Here is a 26,051-nt window from a genome sequence, read left to right as displayed (position 1 = left end):
TTGGTCCACTGTGCTTCATTAAGTCCGGGGTCAACACAGCCGTCTACCAGGACATTGTGGAGCACTTCATGCTTCCTTCCACAGATGAGCTCTATGGGGATACTGACTTAATTTTCCAGCAGGACTTGGCACCGCTACCTACCCACACTGGCAAAAGCACCAAAACCTGGTTCAATGACCGTGTGATTACTGTGCTTGATTGGCCAGCAAACTCGCCTGACCTGAACCCCATAGAGAATCTATGGGGCATTGCCAAGAGAAAGATGAGAGACATGAGACCAAACAATGCAGAAGAGCTGAAGGCCGCTATTGAAGCATCTTGGTCTTCCTTAACTAACACCTCAGCAGTGCCACAGGCTGATGGCATCCATGCCACGCCGCATTGAGGCAGTAATTGCTGCAAAAGGGGCCCAAACCAAGTACTGGGTACATATGCATGCTTCTACTTTTCAGAGGTCCGATATTGTTCTATGTACAGTCCTTGTTTTATGGATTGCATGTAATATTCAAATTTTCTGAGATTGTGGATTTGGGGTTTTCATGAGCTGTAAGTCATAATCATCACAATTATGACAAATCACGGCTTAAACTATCTTGCTTTGCATGTAAAGAGTCTATCTCATATATTAGTTTCACCTTTTAAGTTGCATTAGTGAAATAAATGAACTTTTGCACAATATTCAAATTTTTCGAGTTTCACCTGTATATGCCTGCCTATACCAGGTACGAGCAGACAGATACAGACAGACAGATACACTAACAAGTCTTCAGTAGTTAATCATGTGGATCGCAGGTGCAATGCAATCCAGAATCATAGTAGAAAACTAATAATAAATGCACTTTTTTTACCTGCAAAAAGATGTGCATTTATAATTTTTGTTGTAAAAAGGTGAACTTATCCTTTAAAAGAAAATTTGCCATCATTATTTGCCATCATATTCACAAGCTCATGAACATTTTTCCCAACAAAGATATGCACTTGAATAAATACCATGGCAGTGAAGGTAAGATCATTTTGCAAGTTTGTTTATCTATGCACAAATCAATGTGCCATTTTATACTGACCTCTCCACCGACTGCCCACCCGAACAAGGAGTTCATACACTTGGAGTATCTGGTGTCACTACCATAACAAGCTCCAATCTCTGACGAGAATTCAAGGTTGTTGCCGCAGCCATATATCAGAATGTGATGAACTATCCCAACGCTGTCGGGGTCAACAATTAGCTCATACTGTAACATGCAAAGATAAAAATAATGAATTATCTATATACATATATTTATACAGTGTTCCCGGAATTAGGCTTTGGATTCTGTGCCCTTTTTATTTTACCCTTGTTTTATCTCTATACCGTCCACTTTATTAGGTACACCTGTTCAATTGCTTGGTAACACAAATTGCTAATCAGCCATTCAAATGGCAGAAACTCAATGCATTTAGACATCTAGACCTGGTGAAGATGACTTTCTGAAGTTCAAACTGAGCATCAGAATGGGAAAGAAAGAGGATTTAAGAGACTTTGAATGTGGCATGGTTGTTGGTGCCAGACAGGCTGATCTGAGTATCTCAAAAACTGCTGGGATTTTCACGCACAACTGGCTCTAGGGTCTACAGAGGATGGTCCAAAAAATATCCAGTGAGTGGCAATTGTGTGGAGGAAAGTGCCTTGTTAATGTCAGAGGTCAGAGGAGAATGGGCAGACTGGTTCCAGATGATAGAAAGGCAACAGTAACTCAAATAACCGTTGTAACTCGTTACAACCAAGGTATGCAGAATACCACCTCTGAATGCACAACAGATCGAACCTTGAAGATGGGATACAGCAGCAGAAGACTACACTGAATTCCACTCCTGTGAGCTAAGAACAGGAAACTGAGGCTACAATTGGCACAGGATCACCAAAAGAAGATTGGAAAAAAATTGCCTGGTCTGATGAGTCTTGATTTCAGCTGTGACATTGAGATGATAGGGTCAGAATTTGGCGTAATCAACACGAAAGCATGGATCCATCCTGCCTTGTATCAGCGGTTGTATCAATGGTTCAGGCTGGTGGTGGTGTAATGGTGTAGGGGATATTTTCTTGGCACAATTTGGGCCCCTTAGTACCAATTGAACATCATTTAAATGCCACGCCCTACCTGAGTATTGTTGCTGTCCATCCATTTATGACTACAGTGTACCCATCTTCTGATGGCTCCTTCAAGCAGGATAATGCTCCATGTCACAAAGCTCCAATCATCTCACCACTGGTTTCTTCACAATGACAATGAGGTCACTGTACTCCAATGGCCTCCACAGTCACCAGATCTCATCCAATCATGGATGTGCCGCTGACAAATCTGCAGCAACTGCGTGATGCTATCATGTCACTATGGAGCAAATCTCTGAGAAATATTACCAACATCACGTTGAATCTATGCCAAGAAGAATGAAGGCAGTTCTGAAGGCAAAATGTGGTCCAATCCGGAACTAGCAAGGTGTACCTAATAAAGTGGCTGGTGGGTGTATATCAATTTATATATATATATATATATATATATATATATATATATATATATATATATATATATATATATATATATATATTCGGGGAAATGGGCACTAGGCTCATAGAAAACTGAAAGTCAACCTCCTGGATGCTTTGGGATTGGGGAGTGTTTAAGACCTCAAGGGGCCTTCAGAAACAACTTTCCATTTCTCCTGTAGGCAGCAGTATAACTATAGGTTGCTTATCATCATCAAGATGTGTCCCTCAATTAATAATTGAGAACGTGTTGTAATTGGTATTTTCAATTTCCATACATGAATGTTTCTAATCTTGTCAGAAAATATAGATATGGGTTTAAGAACACACCCCCAGATTCTCGTACGAGTTACGCCGGCGTATCTCCAGATACGCCGTCGTAACTCTGAGTCCAAGCCGTCGTATCTATGCGCCTGATTCTTAGAATCAGTTACGCATAGATTTGTATTAGATCCGACCGGCGTAAGTCTCTAACGTCGTCGTATCTTAACTGCATATTTACGCTGGCCGCTAGGGGCGTGTACGCTGATTTACGCCTAGAAATATGTAAATCAGCTAGATACGCCAATTCACGAACGTACGCCCGGCCGACGCAGTACAGATACGTTGTTTACGTTACGCTTTTCCCGGCGTAAAGTTACCCCTGCTTTATGAGGCGTACCTGAGGAGTACCAATGTTAAGTATGGACGTCGGGCCAGCGTCACATTTTTCAAGTTTTACGTCGTTTGCGTAATAGGGCTGGGCGTCATTTACGTTCACGTCGAAAGCATTGGCTTCTTGCGGGTTAATTTGGAGCATGCGCACTGGGATACTTTCACGGACGGCGCATGCGCCGTTCGTAAAAAGCGTCATTTATGTGGGGGTCACATAAAATTTACATAACACACGCCCACATGTACCACATTTGAATTAGGCAGGCTTACGCCGGCCTATTTACGCTACGCCGGCGCAACTTTGGTTTGAGAATACGGCACTTGCCTGTCAAAGTTGCGGAGGCGTAACGTAAATAGGATACGCTACGCCCGCACAAAGATACGCAGTTCTACATGAATCCAGGCCATAAGCTTTACAAAATCCTTTGTACATTTTCCTATAAGTCTAAAGAAGAAAGCTCTTGGGACCCTAAAATGTGTTGGCTTTGTTTCTAAATTGTTCTACATGCAAAAATAAAGAACTTTTTTCTGGACACAAAGGGAATGTATTTACTAAAGGAAGATAGGCTATGCAATTTGCAAAGGAATTTCACCTTAGATTAGTGAGTGAATGAGGTGAAGTTCTGCTTGCTTCATTCATCTAATCGATTTTTTTTTCCTTGCATGTGATTGGAGATTTGTGAATTGAATTTTCACCACATTCACTAAGCTAAAGCTAAAAAACAATTCCAGTATGGCACTTTCCTCCACTTCAAAAATTTTTAACCTTCCCTGGCGGTATGATTCTTTCAGATTTTTGGTGCTGAAAGCGGTACCATTATTTTGCATGGAAATTTGGCTTTTTATATTGTAGGCCTGTAATTCTTAGTAATAACTCACTTAAATCTTTCCAAACAAGAGTCTAGTAGACATCCCGGGTATGATAAAGTTTGAAACACGAAATCATAAATTATAATATAATAAATTATAAATAATAACAAATAATAACATAATAATAATAATAAAAATGATTATGCCACGTACACACGGACAATTTTCTTGTTCTAGAAAAAACAAAGTTTTTCGCAACGTGATTCTTGTCAAGCCTGCCTTGCCTACACACGATCGAGAAATAAAAATGCTCTAGCAAAGCACGGTGACGTACAACACGTACAAAGGCACTATAAAGGGAATGTTCCATTCGGATGGTGCCACCCTTTGGGCTGCTTTTGCTGATTTTGTGTTAGTAAAAGTTTGGTGAGAGACGATTCACGCTTTTCAGTCTTCGTGCTTTTCAGTCTGTTACAGCGTGACGAATGTGCTATCTCCATTACGAACGCTCGTTTTACCAGAACGAGTGCTCCCGTCTCATAACTTGCTTCTGAGCATGTGTGTTTTTTTCCCGTCGTTAAAGCCCACACCCGATCATTTTTCACAACGTGAAAAACGACGCAAAAATTTAGAGCATGTTCTAAATTTTTAATGCCCATTTTTCACGTCGCGAAAAATGCTCTGGAGCCCACAAACGATAGTTTTTAATGTAATCAAAAACAAAATGTCATTTTTCATGTCATGAAAAACAGTCGTGTGTACACGGCATTACTTTCAGTGTTTGATGACAAATTTAGCCACAAAACGCTATCGCTCATTTCTGCAAGTGATTCTAATTTATTATCGCTGTTTTCTAGCTGGTCTAAAACCACTTTTGACATAAAGGGACACATTTTTTGGTTGCTATGGACAATCTCCAGTTTCCAGGCCGAAAGAACAGTCTTTATTATATAAAAGTGCAGGACACTGGACAGACCACTAGGGACAAACAGGGGGGGGGGGGAATTTATTTTATACAGTATTGTAATCTGTAAGATTACAGTATACTGTATGTGTATTGTGTTTTTATTTTTTTGAATTTGGGCCGATCTCCGCCCCCGTGCATCGTAACGTCACAGGGAACGGAGCTCGGCGGGACATGGGCACTGTGTGAATACTAACCTGGTCTGTTCTAAAAATCCTGAGGGGTTATGCTGTGCCTATGAGCACTAGGTTTGACTGTACAAAATAAGGTCCATTGGTATGGACCATTGGGCGAGTAAATGGATTGAAACTGGATACAAGGGTGAGTTCAGAGGGTAGTGATAAATGAGGAATACTCAGAATGGTCAGGGGTGGGTAGTGGGGTCCCCCAGGGTTCTGTGCTGGGACCAATCCTGTTTAATTTGTTCATAAACGACCTGGAGGATGGGGTAAACAGTTCAATCTCTGTATTTGCGGATACTAAGCTAAGCCGGGCAATAACTTCCCCGCAGGATGTGGAAACTTTGCAAAAAGATCTGAACAAATTAATGGGGTGGGCGACTACATGGCAAATGAGGTTCAATGTAGAAATATGTAAAATACTACATTTGGGTGGCAAAAATACAAATTAAATCTATACACTGGGGGGAGAACCTCTGGGGAAATTTAGGATGCAAAAGGACCTGGGGGTCCTAGAAGATGACAGGCTCAGCAATGGGATGTAATGCCAAGATGCTGCTAACAAAGCAAACAGAATATTGGCACGTATTAAAAAGGGGATTAACTCCAGAGATAAAACAATAATTCTCCCAATCTACAAGACTCTGGTCTGGCCTTACCTGGAGTATGCTGTCCAGTTCTGAGCACCAGTCCTCAGGAAGAATGTACTGGAAATGGAGCGAGTACAAAGAAGGGCAACAAAGCTAATAAAGGGTCTGGAGGATATTAGTTATGAGGAAAGGTTGCAAGCACTGAACTTGTTCTCTCTAGAGAAAAGACACTTGAGCGGGGATATGATTTTAATTTACAAATACCGTACTGGTGACCCCACAATAGGGATAAAAAAAAATCGCAGACACGTGGCCACTCATTAAAATTAGAAGAAAAGAGGTTTAATCTTAAACTGCGTGGAGGGTTCTTTACTGTAAGAGCGGCAAGGATGTGGAATTCCCTTCCACAGGCGGTGGTCTCAGCAAGGGGGGGGCATCAATGGTTACAAGAAACTATTAGATAAGCACCTGAACGACCACAAAATACAGGGATATATAATGTAATACTGACATATAATCACACACATAGGTTGGACTTGGTGGACTTGTGTCTTTTTCCAATCTTGCCTACTATGTAACTATGGGGAAACATTAGCTTCTCTGTTAATTTTATTTGGATTTTATTGTTCTCTGTCCCCCATTGGAGAGATTTCCCCTTATTTTCTGTCCCCAGTAGGTAAAAAACAAAAACCCTGACAATGGTCCAAGCCATTGCACATTCCAGAAAGAACATGTTGAATGGAATATCCCCTTGAATGGTTGCATTTGCACATGGCTTTTGCTATATTTACACCTTGGCAGTACCTTCTCATTTTTGAATCTTTAGTGCTATGTTAACCTGTATAACGCTTTCAACTGGTCCTTTTCATATTTATTTTGACCTTTGTCAAATTTTTGAGGACCTCACCCTAACTATATGATGCTTGGTAGATACATTTGGCATAGGGATGAAGGTACAGGCATACGTCGTATCATCGGCTGGAATCAGGAACTGTTGGGGAAGAAAGAGAATGTGTTCAAAACTAAGCTCTAGGCAAATATAAAAGACACAAATTAATGCAGTGCTGTAATCATTAATACATCATATATATATATATATATATATATATATATATATATATATATATATACACACACACAGATATAATATATATATATATATATATAGATATAGATATATCTATATCTATATATATATATATATATATATATATATATATATATATATATATATATATATATATATATATATAATCTATATAGATATTCATATATATATATATATATATATATATATATATTTTTTTTTTAACCATCTCTGTCCTTAGGTCGTTTATAAAAGTTTGAAGTGCTAATACTAGGATCATGGTTGAGGCTAAAACCATGATCCCAGTTTTGTTTTTTTCAGTCGATTTCCCTACAATCTAAAAGTGATCCATAGATCGGCTGCATCACTTTTACACGCAGCGGAAGGGCTGCAGATCTGGGGGACCCAGTAAGGATACAACTGTTGGTATGCACTTCCTGAGACACAGAGGGGGAGATTTACTAAAACCAGTGCACACAGAATCTGGTGTGGCTGTGCATATCAATCAATCAGTTTCTAACTTCAGCTTGTTTAATTAAGCTATGACAATAAAACCTATAAGCAGCCTATGGTTACTAAGCACAGGCTGATATGTAGTGTATAGTGACAATCAGCGCTAAGAAACTATCTAAAGTGCAATGTACATAAAAATATATAGAAACAATGTATACAGTATATCCAAATAAATGTGAAACAAGAAAAGATAAACCCACAGATGCTGTAACACTCACAGTGATTCACCACAGCAATTAAACAATTATTTCCTTATATTGCAGCGCTGTATGACATTTCCAAAAAGTTTTTTTTAAAACATGATAATCCACTTTTATATACTCGAGTGTAAGTCAACCAGAGTGTAGGGGCCTGCTACTTTTCTTAGCTGGCCCTGCTTTAAATTTAGAGGGTAGTCAGAGATTTAGCTACCTCTGACTGTATTGTTTTGCCAAATTTGGGCCTCTGTTCCAGCCATGGCTGTACTGTGGGTGACCACTATCGTTGTCTGGGGTGTCGGTCCCACCCCAGACCGAGGGTGGCAGCAGTTAGGTCAAGGTGTATTGGATATTTTTCCTCGGCAGCCAATCGGTGAGGGTTGATCGCCTCGCTGTGCATGTCGGGGGAGAGTATTTAAGGGACAGACGTCACTAGTTTGGGGTGGTCGTCCGTCCTGGTCAGTCGTCCCACCACTCCCCGCGTGTGGCCCTCCTGCCGGGGGTGTGTGTTCAAGAGTTCCTGGCTCCGGGACCACGTTGGTCCAGAGCTGTGATCTACCAGGTAGGCCCGGTAGTCAGACTGGGTCTACATTTTGCAAGGTGGTCCTGTGCTGTCTGTCCAAAAGGGAGAAAGCCACCGAATGAAGCACCTGTTACGGAAAGCACCGAGCACAAGGCTGGTACGCTCAGGAGAGGCCTGGAACTTAAAGGGGTTGTAAAGGTTTGTTTTATTTTCTTAATAGGTTCCTTTAAGCTAGTATTGTTGGTTCACCTACCTTTTCCTTTGATTTCCCTTCTAAATGTTTTTTTTCTTTGTTTGAATTTCTCACTTCCTGTTTCTCCTCGGTAAGCTTTCCACCATCATCCGAGCGGTGGAAAGTCATTTAGAATAGCTTACTGAACACCTTACTGAGGAGAAACAGGAAGTGAGAAATTCAGACAAAGAAAGCAAAAAAAAAAAACATTTAGAAGGGGAATTGAAGGAAAAGGTAAGTGAACCAACAATGCACTAGCCTAAAGGAATCTATTTAGAAAATAAAAACAAACCTTTACAACCCCTTTAATTAAAGGACGCACAATTACTGAGGGGCTGAGTGAAGGTCACCTGTCAGTTCTGAGTTCACAAGAATCTGTTCAAGAAGAGATCCGGGTGCTTAATCATATGCTGAGAGGATTCTGGACCAGTTACATCTCTACAATTTTTGGAGAGGTCGGTGGCAGAGACTTAACCAAAAATTCCATGTGACACCCTGGCTGCTAGGTTAGTGAGAGAGACCTATCCAGGTGCACAACACCCGCTCTGGCTAGAGTGGCGATGAAAGCTACATGATTGGAAGCAAGAGTGTTTCCGACTAAAGTTTTACACCTGAACCTACTACCTATACCCTTCCACCTATTCAACCCCTATATTCGTTCTTTTACCACGTTTGGTAAATAAAGCAGAGAAAAAGGAACACAACGTGTGGACATTAACGTTCTTTCAGCTCTCATCAAGTACCCTGGATGGCGAGGAAATAGAGGTAACATGCCACCCAAAACAAACCAGCAGCTCCTTTGGGTGTAGTGATAAACGAGTAGAAGCCGAGGCACGTAATTTTACCCCAAAAAACTCATGGGCACGCTGGGAAGTTGCCCAGGGGCCCCACTTTCTCACTCACACTCGAATCTTTGCAAATTTATTAAAAATACAAGACGGAAATATCCCATGTACATAAGTATTCACAGCCTTTGCCATGACACTCAAAATTGAGCTCAGGCGCATCCTGTTTCCAACTTGATTGGAGTCCACCTGTGGTAAATTCAGTTGATTGGACATGATTTGGAAAGGCACACACCTGTCTATATAAGGTCCCACAGTTAACAGTGCATGTCAGAGCACAAACCAAGCCATGAAGTCCAAGGAATTGTCTGTAGACCTCTGAGATAGGATTGTATCAAGGCACAGATCTGGGGAAGCATACAGAAAAATGTATTCAGCAATGAAGGTCCCAATGAGCAAAGTGGCTTCCATCATCCGTAAATGGAAGAAGTTTGGAACCACCAGGACTCTTCCTAGAGCCGGCCTCCCGGCCAAAATGAGCAATCGGGGGAGAAGGCCTTAGACCCCATTCACATCTAGGCGTTTTTACGCCTGTAGCGCTACGCCGCTGCCGCCAGAGGGCTGAAAACAGATGTCCCTCTATGGAGATGGTTCACATCTCCACGCCGAACGCCGGACGCCTGTCGCCTGCGGCGTGAAAAAAGGTCCCGGACCTTTTTTTCAGGCGTCTTCGAGCGTTCGGCTAGGAGATGGCAATCATCTCCATAGAGGGGGTCATCTTGGGGCACATCTAGGCGGACAATACCGAAGTTTTGTCGCCGCAAATCGCGGTACAAAACGCCGCTATTTTTACCGCGATTTGCGGCGACAAAACGCCGCGATTTCGTCCGTCTAGATGTGAATGCAGCCTTAGTGCGGGAGGTGACCAAGAAACTGATGGTCACTCCTCAGTAAAAGGCACATGACAGCCCACCTGGAGTTTTCCAAAAGGCACCCGAAGGACTCTCAGACCACGAGAAACAAAATTCCCTTGTGTGATGAAACAAAGATTGAACTCTTTGGCCAGAATGGCAAGTATCCTGTCTGGAGGAAACCAGTCACCGCTCATCACCTGGCCAATACCATTCCTACAGTGAAGCATGGTGGTGGCAGCATCATGCTGTGGCCATTTTTTTCAGTGGCAGGAACTGGGACACTAGTCAGGATCGAGGGAAAAATGATTGCAGCAATGTACAGAGACATCCTTGATGAAAACCTGCTCCAGAGCACTCTGGACCTCAGACTGGAGCGACGGTTCATCGTCCAACAGGACAATGACCCTAAGCACACAGCCAAGATAACAAATGAGTGGCTTTGGGACAACTCTGTGATTGTCCTTGAGTGGCCCAGCCAGAGCCCAGACTTGAACCTGATGGAACATCTCTGGAGGGATCTGAAAATGGCTGTGCACCGACACTCTCCATCCAACCTAATAGAGCTTGAGAATGGGAGAAAACTGCCCAAAAATAGGTGTGCCAAGCTTGTAGCATCATACTCAAAAAAACTTGAGGCTGTAATAGGTGCCAAAGGTGTTTCAACAAAGTATTGAACAAAGGCTGTGAATACTTATGTACATATGATTTTTGTTTTTTTGTTTTTTATTTTTAATAAATTTGCAAAGATTTCAAACAAACTTCTTTCACATTGTCATTATGGGGTATTGTTTGTAGAATTTTGAGGAAAATAATGAACTTAATCCATTTTGGCATAAGGCTGTAACATAAAATGTGGAAAAAGTGAAGCGCTGTGAATACTTTCTGGATGCACTGTATGTTGGATGTGTGGAGGAACACATAAGTTGATATGTAAATACATTCAGTTTCAAGAGGACATATTGTACACAATGTCGTTTAGTGGAGGTCTTTTCGGTTACATTTTGGCTCACCTTATCATTTTTGTGACAGGCATTGCATCATCTTGGTACTTACATCGTTAACTCTGAATTCATAAGGGATTAGATTTTCAGTATCTGTCAATTCTTTAAGGATTTCCAGGAAAAAGAAAGACTTTATGTAGGTATTTTTCTCCAAAAGCGTGAACTCATGGTCTTCTCCAAACACGACAATCACTCTAATGGTGTCATTCTAGAAACAAAAGAGTTCAAAAAAGTATATTATGAAATCTCGAAGTTAAACAACTTTATTATTCTTATAGAAATGTAAGAATTTTCAAGGAAGTAAACTTTAAAGTGGCACACAACTGATTGACCAATCATCCTCCACTTCTATGCATCCAAAGGCTATTCAGAAGATTTATTTTGACCCATCTCTACACAGACGATCCTCCAATCAGTCTATCATGAATGCTGCTGCTAGACTTATTCATCCCTCAGATGCCCTTTTCTTCCAATCTCTCCCCTGGTTTGCAATCACCTAATAGAATAAATTTAAAATACTAACAATATACAAAGCCAGCCACAACTCTGCCCTGACTACGTCACCAACCTCATCTGAAAATATTATTATTATTATTAAGGTACTTATATAGCACTGTCAATTTATGCAGCACTTTACATATACATTGTACATTCACATCAGTCCCTACCCTCAAGGAGCTTACAATCTAAGGTCCCTAACTCACATTCATATACTAGGGCCAATTTAGGCAGAAGCCAATTAACCTACCAGCATATCACTCAAACTGTCCTCTTTGCTCGTCCCAAGACCTCCTGCTCTCTAACTCCTTCGTCACCCCCTCCTATGCTCACCTCCAGGACTTCTCCCATCCTCTGGAACTCCCTAATCTCATAATTTTGGTTATCTCCTACTCTATCCACCTTCAGGCAATCCTGGGCAACACTGCTGTTATTGTGTAGGGGCATGGGGCAGTTCCAGGCGGTAGCCCTGCCCTTTACCTACAGTAAATAGGAACTGTCACACGGCAGAGCCTGCAGTGGGCGGATAGCCTTCATCACGGGCGTAGCTTTTTTTTTTCGGCGGTGGCAGTGAGCATTGTGATTGATGATGGATCTACATGGGGGACATTGTTTTTTTAATTTTTAATAAAGGAATTGTCAAAAACTGTGTGTGTTTTTGTTTCTTTTTGACACATTTTTGGTGAATGGGTAGGGGTACTATATACCCCATACACATTCACATTTGGGGGAGCGGGATTTGGGTGCCCCTTTGTTAACCTCCCTGGCGGTATGATTCTTTCAGATTGTTGGTGCTGAAAGCGGTACCATTATTTTGCATATATTAAAATATATATTATATTGTAGGCCTGTAATTCTTAGGCCCCGTACACACGAGAGGATTTATCCGCAGATACGGTCCAGCGGACCGTTTCCACGGATAAATCCTCTCAAAGATTTCCGCTGATTTCGATGGGATGGAGTGTACACACCATCGCATTGAAATCCGCGTGGAAATCCTCTGCCGATGACGTGTCGCGCCGTCGCCGCGATTATGACGCGGCGACGGGCGCGACGCTGTCATATAAGGAATTCCACGCATGCGTCAAATCATTACGACGCGTGCGGGGAATCCCTTTGGACGAATGGATCCGGTAAGTCTGTACAGACGAGCGGATCCATCCGTTGGAATGGATTCCAGCAGATGGATTTGTTGTGCAGCACAGCAAATATCCGATCTGCTGGAATCCATCCCAGAGGAGATTTCTCCGCGGAAACAGATCCGCTGGCGTGTACACACCATAGGATCTATCCGCAGAAACCCATTTGATGGGATTTATCTGCGGATGGATTCTATCGTGTGTACGGGGCCTTAGAAATAACTCACTTAAATCTGTCCAAACAAGAGTCTAGTAGACATCCCGGGTATGATAAAGTTTGAAACACAAAATCATAAATTATAATAAATAATTATAACAAATAATAATGTAATTATAATAAAAAATATTCAATAATGTAATCAAATCAAAAACACAGAAATTTGCTCAGTTGCAGAATTGTCGCTGTCATTACTTTCAGTGTTTGATGACGAGTTTCCCCACAAATCGCTATCGCTCAATTCTGCAAGTGATTCTAATTTATTATCGCTGTTTTCTAGCTGGTTTAAAACCACTTTTGACATAAACTGACACTTTTTGGTTGCTATGGACAATCTCACACAACAGAGCCCCCTCACCCCAAAGCATCCCTCCATGTTGAGGGCATGGGGCCTGGTATGGTTCAGGAAGGGAGGGGGCGCTGGCTTGCCCGGATAAGGGTCTGGTACAGATTTTGGGGGGACCCCATGCTGTTTAAAAAAAATATTGGCGTGGGGTTCCTCTTAAAATCCATACCATACCCAGAAGGCTTGGTGGTGGAGGGGGGGGGGGGGCACATGCCGTTGTTTTAACATTTTTGTATTGCCGGAAATTGTATTATATTGCGGAAAATTTAAATGTATTTTTTTTCTTTATAAATGTATACACGGTACAGATGCATCACTTTATAGGCAGACTAATGGAAGCCCCCAGGTACTAAATTTAAAGGAATTTTTCATTTTTATTGGTTTCACTTTAAGCATCATTAAAAATTATCTTTTTTAAAAACAATGTTTGGAAGTTAGTTGCGGGTAAGTGTGCGGGCAGCATGGTAGTTGAGCCGGCGGGTGGCTCGGTGTACAAATGACTGTGCGGCGTGGTGGGTGAGCCGCTGAGCTGCCTGTCCGCTCGGCGCTCGCACAGTCACACTGACTGTGTAAGCGGAGGCGGCTCGGCGGACGGGTGAGAGAAACAGGAAGCTGCCGGCTGGGAGGCTCGGTGGGTGGACTGGCCAATCAGCGAGTGGCGGAGCAGAGAGATGACATCATCTCTCACCGCCCGCTTCCCGGCCTGCATCCCGGCAGTTCCGCCCTCACTCACTGTGCAGGCAGCAGAGAGATTACATCATCTTTCTGCTGCCTGACTCCGGGACACAGAAAGTGACAATCCACATTCCCCACCTAAGCAGAAAAGTGACAATCCGCAAAGTGTGGCAGGTCACATGACAAGTGGACAATCTGCAAGGTGTGGCAGGTGATGTGGTAAGTGAAAATCTGCAAGCTGTGGCAGGGGACGTGGCAAGTGACAATCTGCAACGTGTGGCAGGTGACGTGGCAAGTGGACAATCAGCAAGGTGTGGTAAGTGACAATCTGCATTGTGTAGCAGGTGACGTGGCAAGTGGACAATCCGCAACGTGTGGCAGGTGATGTGGCAAGTGGACAACACGCAACTTGTGGCAGGGGATGTGGCAAGTGACAATCCGCAATGTGTGGCAAGTGGACAATCTGCAACGTTTGGCAAGTGACAATCTGCATCTGGTAGCAAGTGACAATCTGCATCTGGTGGCAGGCAACGGTTGCAAGTGACACACTCGGGGTTCCCACTGATTCTGCATTAAGGGGAGTTGAACTATTTAATTTTCTATAACAATGTAAAAATAGAAATAATGCACTTCAATCATCCTGACACCATAACAACCCTGGTGCCGTGATGATTGAAGCGCCAACACCAGCCATTTCCCAAATAAATTGTCTGCAAAAAATCGTATTTTCTGGCAGTGCCCCTCCCGAGACTAGACTCTGGATCCGCCCCTGGTGGCACCAGGGCAACAGGGGGGTGAAAAATCCTGTCGTCCTGCAGTACGAACCACAGCAGCGCCGACAGGGTGGGGGGCTTCATTGAAGGCCTTGGGGAGTAAATCCGGGCCTGGGTCATGTATTTTTTTTTGGGGGGGGGGGGGGGGGACTCATAAAAGCTATAAAGCATAAGGTGCTCAGACACTTTTGATCAGTGATGAGCTTGGGTTTGGTCCAGAAGTCCTAAAAAAGGAGGCTACACCCTTGAAATGCATTGTCCTGGCAACCACTGTCCAATCGTGGCCAGAATTCTCACCGCTCCAGGTGAGCCTCGTGATGATCGGGGTTGTTGAACCACCAGGGTGCTGGCAATGCGGTAATGGCAAAAAACAAAAGAACAAAAGCTGGACAGCCGCACTCCAAAATTTTTCTTTAAAAGAGATGTCTTTATTTTCAACTGTGCATACAGTCACTGCAAGCCCACAAAAATCAGTATGGCCAACATTTCGCACTGGCGTCAGTGCTTAGTCATGGCTAAGCACTGACCCCAGTGCGAAACGTTGGCTTTTGTTCTTTTGTTTTTTGCCACTGTCCAATCGTGTCCCTAGGTGTCTCGCTAAGGCGAAAAATAGCATGCACCATATGATTCAACTGGTGGTTTGTCAGCTGGGATAGCAGCCGCTCTCGGTTTAGTCTTCATGTACACACAGCCTACTCTGAAGGCTGGCTGCAGGGAAATACAACCCGCGGCAAAATCGCACCGTGGCCGGTGGTCAAAACTTTCCTATCCTCAACGCGATTCTTCCGCATTTAGGAGAAAGGGGTTGAGGGAGGTTGAATGTCCCCTAACCGCAGCAGCTCCTAACCCCCAGTAAAAACCTATGTGTACATTTACAAAAGCCTAAGGCCTCGTACATACGACCGAGTTTCTCGGAAAAAAACAGCAAGAAACTTGCTGGGAGATATTTTTTTGCCGAGGAAACCGGTCGTGTGTACATTTTCGTTGAGGAAACTGTCGAGAACCTCGATGAGCCAAAAAGAGAGCAAGTTCTCTATTTCCTCGACGGGAGTCCAAATTGGCTCGTCGAGTTCCTCGATGGGCTGGTTTTTGACGAGAAACTCGAGCGTCTGTATGCTAAGAATCCCGCACTTGCTCAGATTAAAGTATGAGACGGGAGTAAAAGTAGCATTTGTAATGGAGATAACACATTTTTAAAGCTGTAACAGACTGAAAAGTGCAAATCGTCTCTTACCAAACTTTTATTTAACACGCAAACACATGAAATTAGCAAATGCAGCCCCAAGAGTTTAGCCAGTGGAATCGAGGAGATTTTGGCTTGACAGTGTGTACGCAAAGCAAGCTTGTCGAGTTCCTCGACAAGCCTAACAAGGAACTCGACGAGGAAAACGATGTGTTTCGCCCGTCGAGTTTCTCGGTCGTGTGTACGAGGCCTAAGGGCTCATGTACACTACAGCTTCTAAACTTAAAGTGGAGGTTCCACCAAAAAAAAAATATTTCACCAAAAACCTAAAATAAATAACTAAAAAAATAATAAAAAAAAAATGTTTTACTCACACTAAATAGCTGTTGCTATGCGGAAGTGCCGAATCTGCCTCTTCATTGTCCGCAGTGGATTCTCTTCCTCCTCCTACACTGGGCGTCTTCTTTTGAATGGGGCACGTTCACAAAGCATCGCGCTGCTCGCGCATGCGCAGTAGGAAACGGGCAGTGAAGCCGCACGGCTTCACTGCCTGTTTCCCTTACTGTGGATGGCGGCGCTTGGAGCTGCCAGGATCGAGGATCGCTCTCGGCGGAGGCTGACAACGCTGGCGGCTAGGACAGGTAAGTGTCCTTATTAAAAGTCAGCAGCTCCAGTGTTAGTAGCTGCTGACTTTTAATTTTATTTTTATTTTTATGGAACCTCCACTTTAAGTTTAGGCGCTTTTGGCTTTTTTTGCCAAAGCTCCTAAACTCAACTCCATAAAATGTTGCCATGTTTTGCGTTTGTTTTCCCGCTGCAGGTGGTCAACCTAGTCTGTGTGTACATGAGCCCTTAGACATGTGACTCCTGTGTCCATGGCACTCCAGCCGTTGGGCTGACAGGTCACCAGCACGGCAGACTCCTTTGTCTGCAGATCAAGGGATCCTTCTGTGAAGTGTTATGTCTGTGGTATCAAGTTTTTAATTGTGAGCGCATTTGTTTATTTTACTTTACCCCAATAAAAGTTTTAACACACTAGGGCGGTGTGCTCTCTCCCTTTTTTTTATTTTTTTTATTTGCTGGACCTCCCGCTGGCTGTAGAGAGTTTCAGACCACTGACAAATGCATTTTCAAGGGTAAGGCCCCATGCACACGAGACACCGGTGCAAACTCTGCTGAACGCATGTTTTAAAGGCTGAAACCGGCGTTTAGAAACACCAGTTTTGCCGCGTTTGCAGCCATGTTTAGCGGCGTTTTACTGCGTTTGCGTCTCTAAACGTTTAGTTAAGAAACATCATAAGACCCTCCCTAAGCTCAAAAACCAGTATTATTTAACCATTTCAGGCATTTTGTGAGACCAGAGCAGCTGAGAGAGCAGCATTGTACTTGTATTTAGCGTGTCACTTGCCACGTCACCTGCCACAAGTTGTGGATTGTCCACTGGCCACGTCACCTGGCCACGTCACCTGCCACAAGTTGTGGATTGTCCACTGGCCACGTCACCTGGCCACGTTACCTGCCACAAGTTGTGGATTGTCCACTGGCCACGTCACCTGCCACAAGTTGTGGATTGTTCACTGGCCACGTCACCTGGCCATGTCACCTACCACAAGTTGTGGATTGTCCACAATGCAATGCAAGCAAGTACAGGTTTTTTTTTTTTTTTTTATGTTTTTTCATCATTTGCCATCATTTTTGAGATTTCTAATGTAAAAAAATAGGTCACCTATAAAAACGCTTATAAACGAAAATGCGGCAAAACGCTGGTACCGCGTTTAGCTGCGTTTTGCGTCTGAAACATGGAAAATTTTACGTCTGAACCCATTTTTTTGCTTCTGGAAAAACAAGGTTAAACGTAACTGAATAAAAACGCCAAAAAACGAGACTGTGTGCATGGACACATAGGATAACATTGAATGCATTCAGGGGCAGTTGAAAAAAGTGTCCAACTGCCTCTGAACGCGCGTTTAACAGCGTCTCGTGTGCATGGGGCCTATAACTGAAGAATTATGGACTCTCCCTGACAGGTTCGCATGAGGTGTCATTAGCGCAATACTGGTGCTACTGTAACTATACTATAGATCTATCATAGTATCAAAACAAAACGCATATGTAGGAAATAATATGTAGTTATGCATAGAAAAGGGAGGGGAAGATGGGGAGGTTTAATTTCTATATAAAGTTCTCAGTGTTCTAGTTTGCAGGAACATTACTGTTTAAATGCCACCTAAAAAAAAGAACATAGTGAAACTCATCACTCTGAAACATGAAACATCCTCTAGGCGTTGACAGAAAAAATTACATGTACTATCCTGCATGCTTTAAAATGTGTGTAAAGGCAAAACCTTTTTTTCTTTTTTTTTTACTGAGGAAAGAAATTTGGAACCCTTTAGTTATCCTAATGCACAACACAAGATCGGAAAAACCGTGGATTTTTTTCCTACGGAATGTTGGCTCAAACTTGTGTTGCATACACACGGTCACACAAAATTACGACCGTCAGAAACGCGGTGACATACAACACTACAACGAGCCAAGAAAAATGAAGTTCAATGATTCCGAGAATGTGTCGAATTGATTTCGAGCATGCTTGTTTTTTTGCGCGTCGGAATTGCATACAGGCGATTGGAATTTCCGACAAATTTTCGGAAATTCCGACAAAAAAAGTCAGATGGAGCCTACACACGGTCGGAATTTCTGACCAAAAGCTCACATCGGGCATTTCCATTTCTTGTCGCATCGTGTGTACGTGGCGTGGCATAATATTATAGGGTGTGACAGTGCAAGGCCCTGCCACTGTGAAAATGGCTGGAAGAAAGGACACAAAGATTGCATGTGTGTAGAGTGCAGGACTTGCATGTGTGTAGAGTGCCTTCAGAGTGAAGAATTCTCCAATCCATTGTCCAGTTTTTGTTGAAGACCAGCAGGGTGTGTGTCCAGCCTCGAAAGCTTGAGGATAGCTCAGGGCAGCAGGGGCGGATCCAGAGTCTAGTCTCGGGAGGGGCACTACCAGAAAATATCAGGGAAATGACTAGTGTTAGTGCTTCAATGATCACAACACCGTGGTTGTTATGGTATCAGGATGATTGAAGCGCATTATTAATATTATGTTACATTGTAATATAAAATGAATGGTTCAACTCACCATAATGCTTATTCAGTGGGAGCACCGAGTGTCAGTTGCCACGCCACCTGCCACCAGAGGCAGCTTGTCGCCCGCCACACATTGCGGATTGTCACTTGCCACACATTGCAGAATGTCACTTGCCTGCCACCAGATGCAGATTGTTACTTGCCACATCACCTGCCACATGTTGTGGATTGTCAACTGCCACATGTTGCGGATTGTCACATCACCTGCCTGTGAACATCTGAAGTTGAGATACACTGGTCTAACACCTTTGTAGTAAGCCTTTTGGTGCGGTACTTGGTGGTGGAACACATGTGGTGCTTTTTCATGGATTGAAGAGGCCCATTATATGCACATATTCTGGCACAAGCGAAATATTTAAGATCTGCATGTGCAGTGTGGACTTTTAATGTATGATTATATGAACATTATTGTTCTTGTGATTCTGTTATGAACATTCTGATATTTTTTCATTGGCCGCTCAGGAGGAGGAAACGCAGGGGAAGCCGCCGAAGAGGAGGTGCTGAGCAGGAGACACAGAGGAGGAGACGCCGAGCAGGGGACACAGAGCAGAGGACACCAAGCAGGAGACGCCAAGCAGGAGACGCCGAGCAGGAGATGCCGAGCAGGGGACACAGAGCAGGGGACACCGAGCAGGAGACGCAGAGCAGGAGACGCCGAGCAGGAGATGCCGAGCAGGAGACACAGAGCAGGAGACGCCGAGCAGGAGACACAGCAGGGGACACCAAGGAGGAGACGCCGAGCAGGAGACGCAGACCCGTGACCTGCTCAGATGACCACTATCTATTTAGCATTTTCCATTATTTTTGGCTCCAATGAGAAAAACAAAGGTGAGTCTTCTAACACAGACGGCAATAAAAACTCTCTATAAGTTACCCAAAATGTAAAAATATTATATAAAGCAGATTGTGTATAGATTTTATCAATGTTATAATAAACTGACCTCAATTTCCAGATCATGGGAGTCACAGGTGAACCATTGACGCCAAACCCTCAAAACAACGTGGGTCTCATTGCGGCTTAGTTCGAGCAGTTCATAGTCTTGGGACTTGTCCATCACGGGAGGCCATTCATCTTTGAAATGAGCATCCTACAACAGATCATACTTCTGTTAACAATTTTTAAAGCTACCACGTTCTAATATCTATAGTACTGTATATTGTTAGAGGGAGATTCAAGTTACATTAAAGCGGCATTAAACCCAAAAGCAAGCATTTATTATATTGCAGCTTACCAATTTTTAGATGTGATAGCTGAATTCATGTTCTTTTTTAATCTTTCTTTCTTCTGTTTTCATCTGTTGATTAAGCCAGTAACTCTGCTGTTTTTCTGAAGCTCAAGCTCTTCAGCAGAATGTATCAGTTTACATGGATGAGACCATTCAATACTAGCGGGGGTGATTCAAATGGTCAGCTTTCATTTGTTCATGTAAAACCTTTTTCCAAAAATATTGCTACTGTCTGTTGTGTCCTGTACTCATTCCTCTAGAGTTGCGTCTCACTAATACTGGAGGCGTTCTACTGGCCAGATCACCGGGTGAAAACAGAGGGAGGTTGGTGACAGGATATTCAGAGGCGGTCCTCCGCACTGTATTGTTACGTTTCCCTTAACAATACAGTGCGGAGGACCGCCTCTGATTTAAAGGGGACTGCACTATAACGGAACACTATAATGATTACAGTGTCCCTTTACAGTGCAGGTGCCTTTATATCACAGTGCCCCTTTACATTACAGTGCCCTTAGCAATTACATCCCCCCATCACAGTGCCCCTTGCTGTCTGGCCCGCTCCCCTTTTTCTCTCTAATCACAGTGCCGCTCTGCCTCTCTGCCTATCCTGCACAGTCCATTTTCGGCAGGGGAGAGGCAGGATTTAGCCCTTGTGTCCTCTCCAGGGTTTCCCGCCCTGCCAACAGTGTAATCCTATCAGCAAGGCAGGGATCAGCAAAAGCTGCAGGTCTCTGAAAATCTTAAAAGATTCCCCTCTATTTGCAGATCTCCAGCTCCTCTTTCCTCCCTGCTCTGTTAATAGAATGATGTCGTTGGAGGGACGGGAAAGCCAGGAGAGGAGACACAGGCATAGCTGAAGGTGAGTGGCGACTGCGGTCAGGGCCGTGTTTAATGTTGATTGGAGCCTGGGTAAAAAAAAATCTTGCCGCCCCCCCATGCAATTTTGCTCCCCACCTGCTCTAAGACATACAATAAATATCAGCTAGACTTCAAATCAGTTTACTGTATCAGATCAGGCAGTGATTGCAATTGGTTGCCAGAGGTTACAGTGTATCATTACCACTTACTGACTGGTTGCTAGAGGTTACAGCACACATTACGGCTCACGGATTAATTGCTAGAGGTTACAGCATATGATTTATTCTTGTTTATTGGTTGCTAGAGATTACTGTACAGTAATACTGCTCACTGATTGAGTGCTAGAGGTTACAGCACATCATCTCTTCACTGCAGAGGGGCATAATATACATATGAATTCCGCCTGTATTTACATATGAATGGTGCCGTCCTCAGCTATTTATAAATAAATGCTCCCCTTATTTACATATGAATGATGATTATTTACATGTAAACACAGCGTCTGCAGGTGAGTCATGTACACAACAATAGGACAGAGCTGAGCAGCATTAGTAGCAGCACTTTACACTGAGATATCAGGACACAGCACAGGACTATAACTTCAAGCAACAAGGGAATTTAAACTGGGATAGTTGGCAATTACGAGGCAGCTGCTTTGTACCCCTTAACAATGACAGCGCCCAGGGAAGCTGCCTATTTTGCCCTGCCTTAAAGACGGCCCGGACTGCGGTCTGTGTTAGCCCTGTCCAGACCTTGGTCGCCATTTACTTCCCATTGTGCGGCCCAGTCATCAACAGGCTGCTCTTATTAGGAAATGCGGTTCAGTGGCAAATGCCTGGTGTGCCCTATGGCCAGTCTCGGCCTGTAATGAAGCTTTCAGTTGCCAAATACATCTTTGATGGCGCATCTACTTACTGAGAGCTTCATTCAAGTATTGATGTTTGTAGTTCACTAGCTCTCCCCACTCCCTTTTGTTAGTAATAAAGGATAATTGAAGTTGAGTGCTGTTTTCTACCATTTCTGCCATCTCTACCCCAGCAATCTGACAACAACTGAGGCCTCGTACACACGACCGAGGAACTTGACGGGCGAAACACATCGTTTTGCTCGTCGAGTTCCTTGTTAGGCTGTCGAGGAACTCGACAAGCCAATTTTCTCCATTCCCGTCAAGGAAATAGAGAACATGCTCTCTTTTTGGCTCGACGAGTTCCTCGACAGTTTCCTCGTTGAAAAATGTACACACGACCGGTTTCCTCGGCAAAAAAAAAGCAAGTTTCTTGCTGGTTTTTGCCAAGAAACTCGGTCGTGTGTACGAGGCCTGACACTATCAGCAATGTGAAATGTAGAGGGATTAACACACATCTTGACACCAAACCAAGGATGGGGTTTTGTTGCTAGAATTGGGTGGTTCCAAAACTTTTACACCTTCAATCCTTTTCATGGACAATAAACATCTAGGGCCAGATTCACAAAGAGATACGACGGTGTATCTCCAGATACACCGTCGTATCTCTGACTTACATTGGTCCTATCTATGCGTCTGATTCATAGATTCAGGTACGCATAGATATGGCTAAGATCTGACAGTGTTACACTGTGTTACACTGTCGGATCTTATTTTCAATTTAAAAATGGCGCCGGGGGCGTTCCCCCTGATTTACGTTGAATAATATGTAAATCAGCGAGATACGCAAATTCACGAACGTACGCGGACCCGACGCAGTCTTCTTACGACGTTTCCGTAGCGGCTTTCCCGACGTATACTTACCCCTGCTTCTATGAGGCGCAGCCAATGGTAAGTATAGCCGTCGTTCCCGCGTCGAGTTTGAATTTTCTTACGTCGTTTGCGTACGCCGATTCACAAACACGCGCGTCGCAAGTCACGCTCACGTCGAAACCACTGACGTCCTAGCAACGTCAGTGGGAGCAATGCACGCTGGGAAATTCCCCGGACGGCGCATGCGCATTTAAATCGGCGCGGGAACGCGCCTGATTTAAATAGTACACTCCCCCTAGCCGCGGAATTTGAATTCCGCTGGGGGTTTTACGATCCGCCGCCGCAAGTTTGGAGGTAAGTGGTTTGTGAATTACCCACTTGCCTCCCAAACTTGCGGGAGCGGATCTTAAATCACGTAGATCGAGCGGATCTATAGATCCGCTGATCTACGTGAATCTGGCCCCTACTTTCTATGGTGGTTCAGGTAAGGTATCTGTTTACCTGTGTGGAAATTAATGTTGGGGTATGTTCCTGACACTCATTCGATCTGAAGAAGTGGCTTGCATAAGCTAAAAAACATCTTCAAGGTTACGGGTAAAATACAGATGAATGTGATTAACTACTACGAGCCATTTTTCTGATATTTTGGGAACGGTCTTGAGTTTTGGAGAAATGCATTAGAGTAAATGAAGAAGTGGAAATTAGGGGGGTTATGGTTGATTTGAGGGTGCAAAAATTGTCTCCTTTGGGTTACAAAAGCTAACTTCAACTATCCTTGATCGGTTCTTGCCTTTTTATTTGATGACATTATTTTTTTCCATGGAAAGGAACCATTGTGAGAGAACGGTAAAATAATAATAATAATAATAATAATAATAATAACAATAATAATAAAAAATAATAAAGCAAAACGACGCAAATTATCAAATACATGCGAAAAAAGAAACAAAAAACACACATACCAAAAACACTAATTGAAATAATATAATCTAATCTTATTACACCCCCCAAAACTCCAAATCAAGAAAAATAAAAGTAGATAGATTGTAGTAGTTAGTCACATTCAACTGGACATGTTCTGTACTTTTGAAGACATTTCATTATCCAAGCCATTTTTTCAGTTCTAAAGATAGTTATGCCGTGTACATACGATAGACCGATAGACTTTTTTCATCGGAAATTCCGATGTGTGTGGGCCCCATCTGACTTTTTTTCGTTGGTGTTTAGAAATAGAACATGTTTTATTTTTTTTCCGATGGAAAAAAAAAACATGATAGGAAATTCCTATAGTCTGTGTGCAACTCCGACGGAGAAAAAACCCACGCATGCTCAGAAGCATTGAACTTCATTTTTCTCGGCTCGTCGTAGTGTTTTACGTCACCGCGTTTGACGGTCAGAATTTGGTCTAAAAGTGTGTATGCAAGACAGCTTGAACAGAATTCCGACAAAAAATTCCATCGGATTTTAGGCCATCGGAAATTCCGATCGTGTCTACGGGGCATTAGAAACCCCAACAATTTTTTTAACCTCCCTGGCGGTATCCCCGAGCATTTTCAATGCTAGGATCGGTATCCCTGAGTCACGCTCGGGGTAGCTGTGCAGAATGTGCAGCGGCGCAGCTTACCTCGCAGCATCCACAGACAAGTTACTTACCTTGTTCCTGGATCCTGTGATGCATCCCCGCTGTGTGAGCGAGCGGGTCCTCGCTCGATTCACAGTGTCCCCGTGTGCCGCCGATCTCCGTTCCCTGTGACGTTACGACGCACGGGGCCGGAGAACGGCGCCAAATTCAAAAAAGTAAACAAACACCTTACATACAGTATACTGTAATCTTATAGATTACAGTACTGTATGTAAAAAATACACACCCCCTTGTCCCTAGTGGTCTGCCCTGTGTCCTGCATGTAGTTTTATATAATAAAAACTGTTCTTTCTGCCTGAAAACTGTAGATTGTCCAAAAGTGTCCCTTTATGTCAAAAATGGTTTTAGATCAGCTAGAAAACAGCGATAATAAATTATAATCACTTGCAGAATTGTGCGATAGCGATTTGTGGGGAAATTCGTCATAAAAAAATAAAAGTAATGACAGCGACAATTCTGCAACTGAGCAAATTTCAGTGATTTTGAGTTGATTACATTATTGAATCATTTTTATTATAATTATATTATTATTTTTTATAATTATTTATAATTATTTATTATATTATAATTTATAATTTTGTTTTAAAAAAAAATCATACCCAGGATGCCTACTACACTCTTGTTTGGTCAGATTTAAGTGAGTTATTCCTAAGAATTGCAGGCCTACAGTATAAAACGCCAAATTTCCTTGCAAAATAATTGTACCGCTTTTGGTACGTAATTCCAGACAGAATCATACCGCCAGGGAGGTTAAAATCACTCACCCCGTTACAATGGAAGGTATTAAGGGGAAATTACTTTAAAAGCAAAGAATGATCGGTGCACTTTTAGTGAAATTTTCCCTCACCTCCTATCCTATGGACAGTGGCCACCAAGACAAGACAATGGGCAAAGTCTCTCAGAAGGTACACCTTCACCAACAACAACAAGATGTTTCCACACTCCATTCAAGAACTAAAAAGAAGCCATCAACGCATATCTGTGATATTATTTAAAAATAACTTACTTACATAGAAAACTTGTTTGTTCTCTTTATCCCATCCACCTACAGCAAAATCACTTGCGTTCAGTTTCCCTTCAGGACTCAGGCCCAAAACTACCCAAGTTGCTAAAGGTGTCTGAATCTCTATTGAGATTTCCTGCAACTCTCGGTCATATCCCCACTTCAGCAGCACCACGTTTTCATTTTCAGAAGATGTCATCTCCCTGGAAAATGGCATACTAATTGGCCCCCGTGATCCCAGGATTGGGACCACCCAAGAGAAAAGTATCCAAACATTCCAAGGCATTGATAGTCTCCTAGTCTTTACGGTTATGTGTTTTAGAGACGCAGAGCATGATGGGGATCTGGATCTTAGAATGTTTTGTATTTTCTAGGAGAGGCTTTTATAAGATCCTACTGGAGATATCGATTTCACCTAATAATGCCTGCTTTCCTGCCTGGGTGATGTAAGACATATCTCAAACACAGGTGTTTTTCACAACAGAAATATCATATTTTTTCTCAGTTAGATAACATTGTTTTTAGGAACAGGAAATGAGTTTAAGGATTTTAAGCTTGGTTGCCTACCATTGCCAGGAATTGCATAATGAGTCATTTCTGAGAACCAGATCCTTTAAACTTATATTTTGGCAAAATTATAACTTACG

At 43.0% G+C, this 26,051-nt stretch overlaps 1 protein-coding gene across 1 annotated transcript in view; it reads right to left on the bottom strand.

Moving 5' to 3' along the window:
* The window catches only part of LOC120946899 (putative DBH-like monooxygenase protein 2), a 52,794-nt gene extending 27,042 nt beyond the window's left edge, over positions 1 to 25,752 (bottom strand). Inside the window, exons 1-5 of the mRNA XM_040361722.1 lie at positions 25,412 to 25,752; positions 19,900 to 20,046; positions 11,027 to 11,182; positions 6,630 to 6,713; positions 1,066 to 1,233 (exon numbers count right to left, since the gene is read on the bottom strand). Of these exons, the coding sequence (XP_040217656.1) occupies positions 1,066 to 1,233; positions 6,630 to 6,713; positions 11,027 to 11,182; positions 19,900 to 20,046; positions 25,412 to 25,690 (834 nt within the window). The 5' untranslated portion in view covers positions 25,691 to 25,752. The remainder of the gene's footprint in view (positions 1 to 1,065; positions 1,234 to 6,629; positions 6,714 to 11,026; positions 11,183 to 19,899; positions 20,047 to 25,411) is intronic.
* Between the last annotated feature and the right edge of the window lie 299 nt (positions 25,753 to 26,051).

Source organism: Rana temporaria, chromosome 8, assembly GCF_905171775.1.
Source record: "Rana temporaria chromosome 8, aRanTem1.1, whole genome shotgun sequence".
In the NCBI taxonomy this organism is placed as follows: domain Eukaryota; kingdom Metazoa; phylum Chordata; class Amphibia; order Anura; family Ranidae; genus Rana; species Rana temporaria.
The sequence above is the reverse complement of the archived record's forward strand: the minus strand, read 5'-3'. Positions and strand labels throughout refer to the sequence as shown.